The sequence below is a fragment of the Parasteatoda tepidariorum genome, chromosome 5 (genome assembly GCF_982258835.1).
Source record: "Parasteatoda tepidariorum strain Cologne lab strain chromosome 5, Ptep-v5.0, whole genome shotgun sequence".
NCBI classification, from domain to species: Eukaryota; Metazoa; Arthropoda; class Arachnida; order Araneae; family Theridiidae; genus Parasteatoda; species Parasteatoda tepidariorum.
This window is the reverse complement of record NC_141759.1, coordinates 28,330,853-28,347,659: the sequence shown is the minus strand read 5'-3', so window position 1 is coordinate 28,347,659 and position 16,807 is coordinate 28,330,853. Positions and strand designations below refer to the sequence as shown.

At 29.6% G+C, this 16,807-nt stretch overlaps 1 protein-coding gene across 1 annotated transcript; it reads left to right on the top strand.

Annotated features, from left to right (window-relative positions):
- Positions 1 to 2,305: 2,305 nt before the first annotated feature.
- Positions 2,306 to 16,606, top strand: LOC107448171 (carbonic anhydrase 1). The gene is made up of 7 exons (XM_087163589.1): positions 2,306 to 2,462; positions 4,187 to 4,264; positions 6,997 to 7,164; positions 8,110 to 8,255; positions 10,927 to 10,983; positions 13,473 to 13,730; positions 16,424 to 16,606. Exons 1-7 carry the CDS (start codon positions 2,408 to 2,410, stop codon positions 16,541 to 16,543), a joined length of 882 nt encoding a protein of 293 aa, XP_087019715.1. The 5' UTR covers positions 2,306 to 2,407; the 3' UTR covers positions 16,544 to 16,606.
- The last annotated feature ends 201 nt before the right edge of the window (positions 16,607 to 16,807 follow it).

Genomic DNA, 16,807 nt, shown 5'->3' with positions numbered 1-16,807 from the left:
AACAAAGTAATGGTGAATTAAATAAATCAAACAATTATTACTCCGCCCACAAATAAACTGCTAAAGAAATACTTTGATTACCAGTTTTATCTTCTTACCCTGATTGATGCGGTTTTATGCTGTCACGTATTTGTGACAGTCGGCGCGAAAGGGTTAAACAAACAAATTTAAGAGTGAGAAGATGTTTTTGTGCTAGATTGCTTCGCCTCCCCCCGAGGTATTACCCCCGAGCTTACGGCTTAACTGGAACAAAGTAGTGTATCACAAGAGCATTTGAATTATTTAGAAGCAGTGGTGAGTAAATCGAATTTATTAACCCTTTCGCGCGGACTGTCACAAATACGTGCCAGCATAAAACCGTATCAATCAGGGTAAAAAGGTAAAACTGGTTATCAAAGTAATTCTTTAGCAGTTTATTTGTGGGCGGAGTTATAATTGTTTGATTTATTTAACCCTTTCGCGCCGACTGTCACAAATACGTGACAGCATAAGACCGTATCAATCAGGGTAAAAATATAAAACTGGTAATCAAAGTATTTCTTTAGCAGTTTATTTGTGGGCGAGTTATAATTGTTTGATTTATTTAATTCACCATTACTTTGTTCAAAATAAAACTATTTAGTTATACTTTGAATTAACATTGATTATATATATGTTTAAACTAACAATAATTAAAGTAAAAGCAAAGTAAGTCTGTCAAATCAGCAACGACTACATTTAAGTTACCGTTTTTTATTTAATTACAACTTGATTCTGATTTTGCACGAATGCTTTTCTGAATCACCCGTCCCCAAGGGGTTAATTCACCATTACTTTGTTCAAAATAAAACTATTTAGTTATACTTTGAATTAACATTGATTATATATATGATTAAACTAACAATAATTCAAGTAAAAGCAAAGTAAGTCTGTCAAATTAGCAACGACTACATTTAAGATACCGTTTTTTATTTAATTACAACTTGATTCTGATTTTGTACGAATGCTTTTCTGAATCACCCGTCCCCAAAGGGTTAAACCAAGAATCATACATTAATCAGTTTCATCCCGACTTTTTATATTGAAGTGGTGCAAAAAGTGGCTTTATGAAAAAAGTGGTATAATATGTTATTCAACTAAATGGCTAATATCAACTATTTGTTACCATTTCAGTTCGAAATGTTCCTGAACCTTATAGTTATATATCTAGTGATAGAAACTTAAATCACTAATAAATTATGGTGGAAGGGAAACTTTTAATTCTCCTAGATAAAAGACAAAATTGCAACAATTGTCCTACCACAATATACCATGTTTTTGAAAACCTACCACGTTTTTGAAAAAGGAAACTGTCCTATAAATATGGCGGTGGGCGCTAAGAGGTTAAAAGATTTCCACTCGAAAATATTTATCCGATGTCTGGAGAAAGTTGGTTTCTTTGGTGAGAATTTATTCTTTATGGCTACCTGTATGTATATTTTTTTTGCGTGATTAAGATTAGTGTCTGTTTTCGGAATTTTAAACATCTCATTTTTATTATATGGTTACATGCAATAATTGCATAAATTTTCATAAGCTTAGTTAAGATATTTACGTAGATACGGACATGTTTATAAAAGTCTAAATTTTATGCCTTACATTTTTTTAGAAGTTTAATTTAAAAAAATTTTAAGTTATAACTTAAAAATTTTTTAAATTAAACTTCTTTGAGCGATTAATAATTAATGACAAATAATCAATTCAAAATATGAAATTCCTCATTGGAATTGTTATAAACAGAAGTTCACAAAGGTTTCCAATGACCTATACAGTTCTGGCACTGCAACTTGTGGTACACTATGCTAGATACTACAGTAAACGACAGTAAAACGTGGTAACATGTCTATTTTTTTTCATTGGTTTAAAAAATACACACTTCGTTCGATCAGTTCTTGTCAGTTGAAATTACTGTTCTATACAGAATACTTTCTTTATTTAGGATATTTTGACTTTAATTTTATTCTTTGGATGAAACGTGATAAAAAAGAAAACATTCGAGTTTAAAATAATTATGATGAATTATGAAACGGAGTTTTCCGTTCGAATTTCCCCTGTGCATGAATTGATGTAAATATTTATAAATAGATTCAGTTTGTTTAACTGGCCTCGACGAGAGTTGCCTTTAAAGTACTATGTCACCAGCATTAATTATCGTAAGTGATTTTTATCAATGGTAATCTTTAAAATCAGGGAAATACCGTTGGCAATTTGCCAAGTAATTTTTATCGTAGTCCTAATCTTTTAATAGAATTCAACATTTGTTTGCCAATAAAACTATTTTATAACTTGTGTAACATTTATTGGATGACAGGAAGTGAAAGGATATGCATATAAGAGCTGTGAATTTGCAATAAAGTCTTGCATTTAATTCTAAGTAATCGAACACACCATGGATTATAAAAATTTTGTGGAATTAACATTTTTCTTAGTTATTTGCTCTTTTTGTAAGTTATTTCCATTTTTACTATTTTATATTTTTATATTCTCTTTTTTAAATACTAATATTTTCTTGATAAGAAAATGTCTTGTATTTTTTCTCTTCTACATGATTGCTAACTTCATGAGCGTTGAGGAAGAATTTACAAAATAGTTTTAAACTAACAATTGAAGTAAGAAGAATAATTGTCTAAAATTAAATTGTCTAACTAGCATTTTGAAGAATAACTACCCAGGTTATAGATCTTATACACATGTTTAAAATATTAATATTTCATAGTAGGAAAAACAATTTTTTTAAAACTTTAAAATCCTAAATTCACATATTATAGATATAAGTTACTTTCAGTTACAAACAGTTTTCTCAACGACAGTACAAGTTCATAACCGAGCTATTATTTGCCACCTTTGGCGAAAACTTTGATATCCATTAAAAATTATCTTGTATAATATATATATATTTATATATATATATATATATATATATATATATATATATATATATATATATATATATATATATATATATATATATATATATATATATATATATATATATATATATATATATATATATATATATTCAAAATCGAATTCTAAGTATACCACTTTTCTGGAATATTTTTTCTCAGGAACTATTCAACTGATTTCACTCAAATTTTGTATTTTGTCATGAAAATTTAGATACTTTAAAACGATGCACAAAATTGTATAACTGACAATGTAAGCTTTTTTCGATTAGTATTAAATAAAAATAATAAAGAATAATGAATATTTACTAAAATATATTTTTTCCATGGAATTATTGTACATTCTTTGGACAAACCAATTTAATAATTATGTGCAAAAAGATTTTAATTCGCTTAAAAAATGCTTGAGATATGACGGAATAAGAAAAAATTAACCCTTTGCACTCGTAGTCCTTTCCACTGTTAAAAAAATGGATGCAACCACTAAAATTTTGAAAGAATTTTTGCTATCTTACCTTATAAAATCCGAGGATCACTGAATGAAGTGGTAGCTAAACATTAAGATGAAAAGAATTTCACAATTGGAGTGGTGGGTAATTTACAGGTGACAGTGGTGACTGACAGTCACCTCTCGAGTGGAAAGGGTTAACGTTAAGGGATCCATACTTTGGATTGCTTTCCTGAATTTGTTAATTTTAATATAGGTGGGAAAATGTCGCCAAATTGGTGAATTTTAAAAAAGTTTAATAACTTTTAAAATATTTAAGTTATTTGTATGTCCTAAAGCCCAGATAATTCATTTGGGCAAGATTATATTGGTAGCTGAAAATCATCGCATTGCACCAAGTGTAAGGCACTTCATTATGGCTTTTTTTTTTTTATTTTCCTTGGCAACAGAGCTTCGACAAACGGCGTTGAAGCAGGGAATTCGTAAAAGTTATGGTTTCGGTTTTACAATAGCATGAGAGGATAAGTCATACTCTAAGCTATAATAAATTTAAGTTAATATGCATTTTTCATTATAATAATGCTGTGGCAATAACCAATGCGCTATTTATTGCTTGCGTTCCAAAAGTTGCATGAAACAGATTAATTCTGCAACCACTTTTCTCATGGAATCTCGGAACCTTGATTTAAAACTAGTAAGTATCGAATATTAGTAAGTGTAATTTTTTTAAATCCCTAAAAACTAAGTAACAAAGTAATTATTGGATGTTTTTTAATTAAAAAAAAGTTGCAAAAAGCACATAAATATTTTACAGGTTGTGCAACAGTATTTGCCGAAGAATGCCCTGCTGAAAGAGACAAGGATTGGTCTTATGATTCAAACTTACCTAATGGTAAGATATTGTATAGTCAAACATTTTATTCTAATATTAATTTTTTTCTATTTATTTGAAATTCTAATTAATTAATTTTACCAGTATGAGTCATTCACTTATTATCTCTCGGCTACATAGAATGCCGACTAATCTAACACAGATACAAAAATCATACTGTTAATTTCCGGTGGGTAAAATTTTTTTGGTTCGTGCAGAAGACATATGCTATTACTGAAACTGTTGTCTAACCACAATGTTTTTAAAGAAGAAACTAGTTATTTAGCACTTAGAACCGTGTATGATAATAATGATTTCAAAAATATGCATAAGAGTTTTTGTGAAGAATTGTATTAATCCAGTAATTATTGCAAAAAATAAAGTATTTCGGTTGAAAAAATTATCTACAATGTTTTCTTTAACAATATGCTTTGTTGCGCAACTATAAATGATACCAGAAAATAACTTTACTCTCCTCTCTGCTCTTACCTCCCCCTTTTTTTTTAAAAAAAGAAAATGGTTGTATTTTGAGGGGGAATAGAAAATTTCTTCTAAAAAGGTGAGTAGGATACTGTTTCTGACGTATTTCGTCACACTGGATAGAATGAGATCACGTACAAAAAGTAAAATTTTTAACCTGTACTTATTTACACATCTGAGAATACTATCTTAACAAGAGAGGAATTTGTTTTCTAATCATTTTTTGTTCTGAAATGAATGAGTTAAAACAGGAATCGATAAAATAAATAATTAAGCGATTGTAAGGATTTTGAGTACAAAAAATAAAATGTTGTAGTAGCACTTATTTAAGCTTCTTATATTGCTACAGTGAAAAGTTAAATATAGTGTTCTATGTATTTTTTTAGATTTATCGGTTAAGACGTGTCAAACGAACTAATATTAGCAAGTTGGTTCTTTTGTATAAAAAGTACTACTTTTCACTTGCACTTCTTATGAAAAAATACATTATTACATTAGAGTTTTTAATGCTATTTACTCAAATTTCATTTCACTGACTTCAACATGAAAATTCTCCACAAAAAATGTGTTCAGATAGTCTGTGGATAAACCATAGATTGCACAATAAAAAGTGTAAGTAAGCATGCGTCAAGAGTAGTACATTTTTTGTGTGAAAATAACACATCAGCTGATAAGTTTCCGGTCTGACATACAGATGGGGCCCTAAATGCAGAATTAGTATTTTGTTTAGCAAGTCCTAACCTTCAAATAAAAGGTGTCAAAATTTTATAACGATCTGTAGATTGATTTTAAAGTTACAGCGATTTTAATCGAACACCAATTTATATTTTTGAAGCAATGGATAAAAAAGAATTTCGTGTTCTTATTAAACATTGTTATTTAATGGGAAAAAACACGGTAAAAACTAAAGCTTGGCTCGATTAGTGTTATCCGGGTTCTTCAGCAGGAAAATCGACCATTATTGACTGGTTTGCTGATTTTAAACGTGGTCGTACAAATGTTGAAGATGCGCCACGCTCTGGACGCCCTAAAGATGATGTTAATCCGGAAAACATAATAAAAGTCCACAAAATTGTTATAGAAAACCGCAAAGTGAAGTTGCATGACATAGCTGATACTCTAAATATATCAAAAGAGCGTGTAGGCTTTATTTTGCACGAATATTTGTTTATGAGAAAGCTGTTTTCGAAGTGGGTGCCGCGTATGCTTAACAGTTGACCAAAAACAACAACGAATTGATGATTCCGAGAGCTGTTTGACGTTGTGTCAGACACCCCCTATTCACCGGCGTCCACCCTATTCACCAGATTTGGCTGCTAATGATTTCTACTTGTTTGCAGACTTGAAAAAAATGTTCGCCGGTAAGAGATTCAGCACGAATGAAAAAGTGATTGTCGAAACAAACGCCTAATTTGAGGCCAAAGATTAAAATCACTGTAACTTTAAAACCAATCTACAGATCATTATAAAATTTTGACACCTTTTATTTGAAGGTTAGGACTTGCTAAACAAATACTAATTCTGCATTTAGGGCGCCATCTCTATGTCAGACCGGAAACTTATCAGCCGATGTGTTACTTGAAACTCTTTAACAATTCTCTGTATTGATTCATGAATAATCTCTTCGATTAAGTATAAAAAAAGATAGGATACAAGGGCTCATTTGTTTAGATAGCAATGTCAGATGCTTTTCTAGTGGTAACTAATTTTATGTTTTAATGTGCTATTCCTCGTTAAGTAAATATTATTTAAAATAAATGTCCTCGCTGCTACACAGGAATGATTCAAAAACTTATACAAAAAGCAATTTTGCTCCAGTTTTCTCGCAAAATCATTGCAAAATTAAATAACACCAAAATACTGAAAGCTATGTGTAATACTATGTGTTTAATTGTCTACCACCCAATAAAATATTTTGTAAAAAGCTTACCAATTAACAGCCTCGATCATATATAATTGCTAAGAATTTTCAGAGCGCATAAATCTTTCGCTCCGTATAAAACCACAAAAATGAAATTGTGTTACTAACAGGCATTACTTTCTTTCCGTTTTGATACTCATAAGCTTTGAACTTTGCTAATATCCCAAGGATTTTTATTATTTGCAACTGCTTATATCAAATTTAATAAATAAATAAATTAAAAAACATCTCAGTACACCCCGGATTAATATGACTCTAACACATTTAAACTAACATGAATATAAAAACAAATCTTTCGAATCAGATTAGGCGTACATGCTTACATACTTATTTGATATCTTCATTTCATTAGGTCCACAGCATTGGGCTGACAAGTATCCTAATTGCAATGGAACATCTCAATCTCCCGTTAACATAATAACAAGAGAAACCGAGAGCAGTGGAGCGCGTCAGAGGCTTAAACTTAATGGCTACGATGAACCTATCGGCAACGTCTCTATAAGGAACACTGGTTCAGCAAGTAAGTTTTGCTTTCTTTTTTACTTTATTAAGATTTGTTCATTTCAGAAAGAGTCTATGACGTGTTTTCATAATTGCCAGTTTTCTATCATAATATACGATAGTTCTAAACTTATAGGTTCTTTTCAAGAGTGCATTCTTAAAATGAATAGATTTTTATTTGTTCTTTACTAAATTTGATTAAAAAAAGACTATATTGATAAGTAATAAATATGTACAGATTCAGACCGAGATAGCCAGGTGGTTAAATCATTGGACTTCTGTCCAGAGGGACCAGGGTTTGCCAAACTTTCACGATAGCCGTGCTCTCTTGTCAAATTACAACGAAGTTATTGGCTGGATAGCTTGACTTGTCGAAGAATCATTGGATTCAACAACAACAACATATGCATATTCGCTCACATAGTAAACTATTAATCAAATGTTGCTACATATATGCTTGTAATATCTAATTATTAATGCTAATCATATTTGAAGACATACATATTTGATTGATTACATTAATGCATGCTAGTAATATATGATTACTGAGCATGATAAAAATTATCTTGATCATTTCGTCAATAATATGTACTACCTTCATATAAATAATTCAAAAGCATGTATATAAAAAAATAAAACAGGGAGACAATGATGATTTTTACTGTTAATTTATTTTCTTTGGGATGATTTATAATGATATCAAAAATAAATCTCTACGAAATTTAAGGACAGTGGAAGAAATAACTGACCACATGTCCTACATTTGATAAACATAATTCGCAAACAAGTAGGAATGTTGACAGTTATAAAAAAAAAGCTATAGGTTGTTTGTTTTAAAAAAATGTAATTCATTGCAACAGTGACATCATTGTGAGTTGATGCTGTATGGTGCTCATATAGTCAAGTTTAAAATATAGTGATTATAAATTTTATTTAAATTCTTATAAAATACTGTGTTTTTCAGTTGTTATAACGCCTCAAGATGGAGTTGAAAGGTCAGTCACGTTTGACGGTAAGAAGTATACATTACAACACTTCGCTTTCCATTGGGGTAACGAAACACACAAAGGATCGGAGCTCGTGATAAATAATGGAAGATATACGATGGAGGTAAGCATTAAGAAAAAGTAAACACTCAGTTGCTCGACGCCCGTGACCTTAAGTTGGTCAGTCTCCCAATATCCCATATATTGACCATGAGCATAGCCTTTCTTATGTATAAAATAAAGGGGCTAAAATTCTTCTCCTCTCACTTAAGTACTATGCTATCAACTTTTTAGGTTTTCTTAAGATTTCACATTTAAGGTGGCATCAGTGGTACGCTTAATTGATACTTCATTCTTCATTTAATAAATTTGATTTAAAAAGAATTTAACCATCATAATATATAAAAAAATATATTTGAAGTCAGTTTATTAAAATTTTAGGGGCAGACAACTGAAAAGGTTTTTCCCTATAATTCATCCCTGTAATCTTTATGTTACTATTATTGAGGAAAAGTTTCCTCGAAAATTACGAACTTTAGCTACTACGTATGAGGAGGAAAAAAGAATATTGCTTACTTTAAAAGCAAATCAGAAGAGTGAAAATCATCCACTAGAAAGTGATTATTATCATTTTAGTATACTTATTGTAATGGAATTATGGTTGTCGTCAATATAAAGTGACACAGATAGAAATAATGGGTCTACCCATCACCTCCTACATCAAAAAGCCTACACACGGTCTTTTATAAGTAGTCCGCGCAGACTATTTAAAAAGGGAACCAGTTGTGCGCTTGAACCCAAAACCTTTTATAAAAGTAATTGAGAGAATTTCATCATATATATTTGAGAATTGAATTTGTAGTGGCTGGCAAGTGAATAAGGCAAACCAATAATATTCATAAATAAAACAAATTTTTAGTCATATATTTGATACCACTTTCTTATTTTAACTAGATTCTGTATTAAATGACTCGTTCCGAAAGTGGATATCCTTCACAGTGGTCTGATCCAGGGCTAAAGAGAATAGAAGGGCTGGTTCACTCCTTTGAAGTATCTCTTGCCGCGCCGATCCTCCGACGTCACTCTAGTGACGTCACTTTGGCGCAAAGCTCACACTTTTACTTCAAGAACGGAGCGTTTAGCCTTACTAGCTCTAACTAATATTGGATCATTTCTTTTTGCGAGATATTCTAAGACATTTGTTATTTTCTATAATGACTTTCCTCAGTTTTTGCAGTGAATTTACAAGAATTTAAAACTATTATCTAAATGCCAGTTTGCGCGATTGCAACTTGCAAAAATTCTGATATAAAAGCAAAAGGAAAAAGTATAATTTTTCGCGTGTTCCCTAAAGTAAATGAACAACTATGTAAAGAATGGATTCCGAAATGACACAGTTAATATAAAACCGCAATACGTTTATTCTGTCGTAAAGAAGTTTTATAAAAATTCATTATCTAAATAGAAACCGCCTCGCTACTTCATAAAGAAAGGCAGGTGAAAAGAATTAAAAAATAGATAAAGTCAAAGAAAATTAAAATGTAAGTAAAAAGTATAAATAAAATATATAGTATATAGTTGAAATTCTCCTAATTTCATAACATATTTTTTAATGTAGTTATTCTAAATATTTATGATTTTTTTTAAAAATTATATTCTCTTCAATTTAAATATCTATGTATTATATCATCGTAAATTTAAATGTCTCTAAACAATTGTAAAATTTCTGATGTCATTATGAACCTAAATTATTATTTTGTTTCAGTAATTAGCGTTTAAGGTTGATGTTTCCTAATGATTAAGTATGAACAATTGCTATTAACGACATATTTTAAAATCAGGGATTCTAAATTTAACTTAACTTATCTTTATAAAAGAATATGTAGATAAAAAAAGTGTCGATATATGCCTTCATTTTTCTTAACCCCTTGGGGACGGGTGATTCAGAAAAGCATTCGTACAAAATCAGAATCAAGTTGCAATTAAATAAAAAACGGTAACTTAAATGTAGTCGTTGCTAATTTGACAGACTTACTTTGCTTTTATTTTAATTATTGTTAGTTTAATCATATATATAATCAATGTTAATTCAAAGCATAACTAAATAGTTTTATTTTGAACAAAGTAATGGTGAATTAAATAAATCAAAAAAGTTATAACTCCGCCCACAAATAAACTGCTAAAGAAATACTTTGATTACCAGTTTTATCTTCTTACCCTGATTGATACGGTTTTTTGCTGTCACATATTTGTGACAGTCGGCGCGAAAGGGTTAATAGTTAAAGTTAAAACTGAACTTTTTAAAATAAAGTATTTATCGTGTCATTTTCACCAACTAGCTAAACATTTTTATAAGTTTAAAATGGTATTTTTTTAATATAATAAACAAGAAAGTTTTCTTTGAACTATGTTTATGAACGGAAATAATGTGTTATTTACGTAAAGTTTGAAGGCTAATAACCAGAAAAAGTCTAACTTATTTTTACAAGAGAAAGATGCAAAGTTATCATATCTTTGCTTGCGATCTCCGAGATCTGTAGACACAGTGACGTCATGAGGAGGGAAATCGTAGCTTCAGCTCTAAGAGCGGAGTGAACTAGCCCCTTGTATTCTCTTTAGCCCTGGGTCTGATCGGACTACCTATAAAAAACCGTGTGGAGGCTTTCAGTTATAGGAGGCATTGGTCAACCACCGAAAGGCAATTTCTCTCATGATGTATAATATTAATTAATTTTCCTTACTTTATTTGCATATGCTAATCATTTTCTAACCTTTTTTTCTCCTTTTTAAAACAGACTAATTTAATTCATGAGAACGAAGGAAAAATAGTTGCTGTTGCAGGATTCCTTGAGGTAAATGTAATAATTTTTTTATTCACTATCATTAAGAAAGATTATTAGTACCACACGCAAAATCTGCTCTTAAATCAAATTTTTTAAAAACAAAAAGTGATTAATAACTATTCCAAGGTTCCTAATTTTATAATCGTTTAAGAAAAAACAGCGAACCTTTTTAAAAAAAATTTTTTTTGGAGAAAGTGATTATTGAATATTTGGGATGCTATTAAAAATCAGGTGTTGCATATGTTGAGATATTGCCGAATTCTGCGAAATTCTTTTGTACCTTTATAGAAGTCTCAAATTAACTTGCAGGTTATAGAAAATGCTGACAAGTTTCCTGCTTACGGAAGAGGGGGTTAACATAGATAGCGGGCTAGAGAAGACAATTGGAATACTTTTATTATTTTTGACGCAAAAATTATCGATAAATTTTGACTAATTGGCAGACATTTGTTACACTGATGGCTTATCAATATTATTAAGGATGACTCTCAGAAATATTTAATAGCGTTGTAGTAAATTCATATTATTTGTCTTGGTGGTCTGGTAAGGGTTTCAGTTCTCTTAGACATGTATTTTTTTTATAAAATACTAAATGGCTGTGTTATCATAAATGTATTTATTGAATGATCGAAGTTTGTTTTATTTTCTATACCACTGTCAAGTTTTTCAAACCAGCCGGTTTTTATAAAGCAAGTTTTAAAGCAAGTTAGTAAAGTTAAGCAGCAAGTTTTTATAAAGCTCTCTCAAATACTTATATGAAGTGATTACTAAAGCGTCGCTAGTTAGGGTATTTGTTGTTATTGTCTTACCCATTAAGGCAAGCGTTGAGATTGTTCTTGTTTTTCAGTGACGCAATCTATGGACAAGCATTCGACTTCTACCACACCCATTCGTCACACACGTTTACAGGGGGACCCATTCAAACATTCTACCACAGATTGTGATTTTGACCAGAAACAGAGAACGACCAATCTTTAATTCAGTATCTCCAGAGTCATAGTTTGTTATAGAAACATTCTGAACTTTGTAACCGATCAGATTAAATGTTCACCGGGTACCATTTATTACACAGGGAGTCTTCAGTCGGCTAGATTCGAATTCCGTTCTCACGAGCATGAGTATAGCTCTCTGCCAACCAGGCTATCCGATTAGGGCATTTAATTACTAATTTTAATAAAATAATAATTTATATTAAATATTTTGCTATTTCTTTTTGCATTGTATTTTTCAAATTCGATTATTTTGGTAAAGTAATAAATTTAGGAAAGAGTGATGCCTTTTCTTTTTTTAAAGTTTTTTTAAAAATTCTAAATGGTGATTAGATATGAAATTTAATTGCTCAATATTGCAGTTGTGGAATGTAAAATTCGAAATTTCTGCTCGTGCATGTAAATTGAAGTTCAAATTGATTTGTCAATGAATTCGTTAAAAATCTAATGATAAATTCATGCAATCGACCAGTAGAAAAGCTTTTAAGGTGGTGGTGATTTTTTGGATCAGTGTGATTAATCCATAATGCTTATCACAGTTTGAATACTGACAATAACAACATAACGTTAAGTAATTCTATGCATCATCATTCATGGCTCCACCAATTGCTCTCTTTTTTTATCAATAGCATAATTTTCTTTCTTTTTAAAAACAAATGGAGAATTTTTTATTAAAATTTAGTTTAAATTTAAATTATACAACGCGTTGAAAAAATTCGTTACAATTTCAATATTTTATGTAAAAATTTTGGCAAATATATAATTCTGAAATTGAAGTAAATTTAAAATACTTAAATTTAGTTTTATATGAGCTTTAAAGACTGTACGAAGCAAATTTAAAAACGTTAAAATTCAGCTTTATAACCTTTATGCGAGTTTTAAATACAGCAAGAAGCACATTTAGAAGTATGTAAAGTCAGCTTTATAACTTTTATGCGATCTCCATAGACTTCAAAAATCATCTTTTAAGAGTACGTAAGTTCAGCTTTATTGCCTTCATGTGAGTTTCAAAGACTGCAAGAAGCAAATTTAAGAGAATAAAAATTCATCTTTATAACCTTTAAATAAGCGTCATAGACAGAAAGAAGTAAGTTTAAGAGTATGAAAAATTCAGCTTTATAACATATTTTTGAGCTTTATATATTGCTAGCTCAATTAAGAGAATGAAATATTTATATGAGCAACTGCAAGAAGCACATAAAGGCAACAAAATATTTCCTGGTAATTCTGGATTGATCCGTGACAGCAGATGCTTTAATGATTCTCTGCTTCAGGTTTCTCGAGAGCAGTATCTTTTTTTGTGGACATTGATTTACATCATAAAATATCATCTAGGATCACTAATGTCAGAGTCAATATTGATGGACTTTTATACGAACTTATAAAACCAATTAGTATAACGATGCAAAACAATGACGTTTAAAAAGACTTAGTAATAAACCTATATATATTTATAGATAGAAAAAAGCTTTTCAAAAAGAAACTTAATCATGCTTTCTCAATGCCTAGGAAACCCATCAACTAAACTCAGCTCTATACAACATTTTGTCAGTTAAGGATGCATTTCAATATGAAGGACAAAGTTTCGAAGGAGAAATTCAACTGCTGAGCTTAGATTCGCATAGACGGGGCAAGATTTATCTGGAAGACCTGATTGACAACAACTGTCCTTTCTACAGATATGAGGGCTCCTTAAGTTTTCCTCCATGTATTGAAGGAATCACATGGTTGGTATGCAGAAATCAGAAAGCTGTATGCAGTTATCAAGTATGTACAGATTCATTTTAATTTTTGTGTGCATTGTCAAGATTTCTTCCTATCTTTAATACATTACTCACCGGCAACTTTTCTGAAAACATGTTATGCCCGGCTATTGTTTTGAAAGTGGAAGCAAAACAATTTAAATAATCTTTAAAATTTTTCAATTTTTAATCACTTATGTGTAATAGTACACCGACGACGACGATCTGTAATTTGTAAGGTGCCTGCCCGCGTCAGCTGTCATCAGACCTCTTAATCTTTATTATTAGCTAGGGCGACTGGAAAAGTAAGGAATATTACGGCCACTTTTTAAAATAGTCACCACGAGATCACTGCTAACAAGAACACGAGTTAACTCGTGACCGGTCACCAACGTTTGGCCACGAAACCACAAATTAACTCGTGACTGGTCAGCAATGTGTTACGAAATGTATTGGTGGTAAAATATTTATGGTGAGAATTGAAAGAATTGGTGATGAAATGAAGTATAAAAGGCTCCTCTGGGTGTTTGAAATTTTTTTATCCCTTTGACACCGGTGACTCTTACAAAGGTTTTTTTGACAATTAATTTACCATCAAAAATATGCTTTGGTATTTCTCAGTTGTAGAAAATTGACTAATAGTAATCGGAAGTTAGATTAGCGGAATTATGATTGTATTAAAATATGAAATCCAAAAAAAGTACTTTAAATTATTTTTCACATTCAAAAATTTATCAATTACCAATTTTGTAAATTCGAGAAATTTCAATGATAAATAACTGATTCTATTAAATCTAAATAACTTCAAATAAGAGCGAATTTAAAAAAATTTTAGTTAAGAAGTAAGCCATGTATGGAAAAGTTTACCTTTACCGCAGAAGAAGACACCGGTGTTTCGTGCTATATTTCCACACCATAAATTGTTAAAACATCAATAATAGTATTTTTTGCTTATTTTGACGTTAATTAATTCAAAATAATAAAAAAAGTACAAAAAATATGTTTAATATAAATTTTGAGTCAAAGGACTGATTATTGGTTAAAAATGGTGACCAACTTCTATGTTTCAACCACCAAGAGTTATTTTGAAGAAGAAAAAAATTACCTTTAAGATAAATTAAGATTCAGGAAAACCTTGTATTTTTCATTTAGTAAAAAATAATTTGTATTGTATTAGTATAGATTTCTGTATTAGTATAACTGCCATCGTTACACTAATCTATACTAATACAATACAATATACTAATAAAACTATGCTAATATACCTTTCTCAGCTTTGCAGGATAATTTCTTCGATTGACAGCAATGAAGCTTCAATGAGTAATTCTATGTTTAGAAAAGTTGTTTTAATTCTATTTTTTCACACCAGAACATGTGAATAATTCAAAAGTTCATATAAAAAGCTATTTTGATCTTATTTTATATTAGTGAAGCTTTTAAATTAATAGCAAATTAATCAAAAATGCTATAAGCTTTAATGTTTGATTATCTACCACTGTATAAAACGTTTTGCAGAAAACATAGTAGTTGGCTTATGCAAAGAGATTTACGTTTGTTTTCCAACAAACATTTTCATGCGTGCCAACTCATACCTACAAAACATTTTATTTTCATATTTAAAGTGGTAGTAAATATATACTATTTATTTCTTTTATAAACCTAATTTTTAAATGATTTTGATCACCACTATTCTTTCAAAAATTAAGCACATATATTAATATGCCATATATTAATATGCCATATATTACAACCATGATATAATATCATGGTTGTAAACTTAATTTTTTTCAAATACAACGCATTTGTTTGCTTAAAATTGAAGTTTTAATTCCATTTTAATACCACTGGGAAAAATGATAATGTTTGCTTAAAATTGAAGTTTTAATTCCATTTTAATACCACTGGGAAAAATGATAATGGAAGGGATTAAAAGTTGGCAGGTATGCATTTTGTACAGCTTTTGGACTCATTGAAATTCAATATTTATTCAAAATACATAATTAAGATGTAAAATGTCTCGCAATATTTTCTTTTCTAGTACATTTAATTTATAATTTGAATTTATATATATATATATATATATATATATATATATATATTCAAATTATAAATTAAATGTACTAGAAAAGAAAATAGTGAGAGAAGTTTTTGTTCTTAATTAAAAAGTTGCATTTGCCAATAACTCATTTTGAGTAGTAAATTTTAAAAATTGCTTTTTCTTTCTTACATTATTAAAACAAAAATTCCAAAAAGAACTAGAATTTTTATTTTTACAATTAAAAAAATTGAGGTTTCAAAATGCGAAAATTGTTCAGTAATATTTTTTTTTTGCTATTTGAAACTACAGGATCATAAAAAAGAAACTAAGAAAAGCATTAATTTATTTATCAAATTAGGATTAAAAAAGTAAGGCCTCTGTTTAATTCGAAATTAAATCCAGAAAAAAATTGCGGTTTTATATTTTTTGTCAGCTTTCTTTTTAATGTTTGATAATAGCTATTAGTAATTTTATTTCTATAAAAAAGTCTGTTTTTCAAAGATTTATACTAATTTTTAAATCAAACATGCAAACATAATACGCGAAAACTTTAACAGAAATGAAAACTTTTGAGTAGCGAAAATTGATTATTCCGATAACCAGATTCCTGCGACGAACTACTGAAATATGTTATAAATTCTCAGTCCATATGAATGTATTATTTTTGCTTTTATTTTCAGTTGAATCAGCTGTTTTCTTTGAATTCGGTACCGGAAGGTACACCAGATGCTGATAAATGTCATATGTTAAACATTTATAGACCAGTGCAGCCATTAAACGACAGAAAGGTTTACAAATAATAAACTGTGTATATCAAAATCTAATGTAATACTTTGAATAAATAAAGGCTATATTTTATTTGATACTAGTTTAAATTTTCTACTTTTTTTTAAATTAGAATTTTCAGTTATGTATATCACACCTTGATAAACAAAATGAAGATGTTTTAAGGCATGAAAATGCTTCTAATTATGGAAAATGTATTATCTACCTCTTTAAAACAATTTCCTAGCAGTACTTCATCATTGAACAATTACAAAGATCAATATACGAAATACACAAAG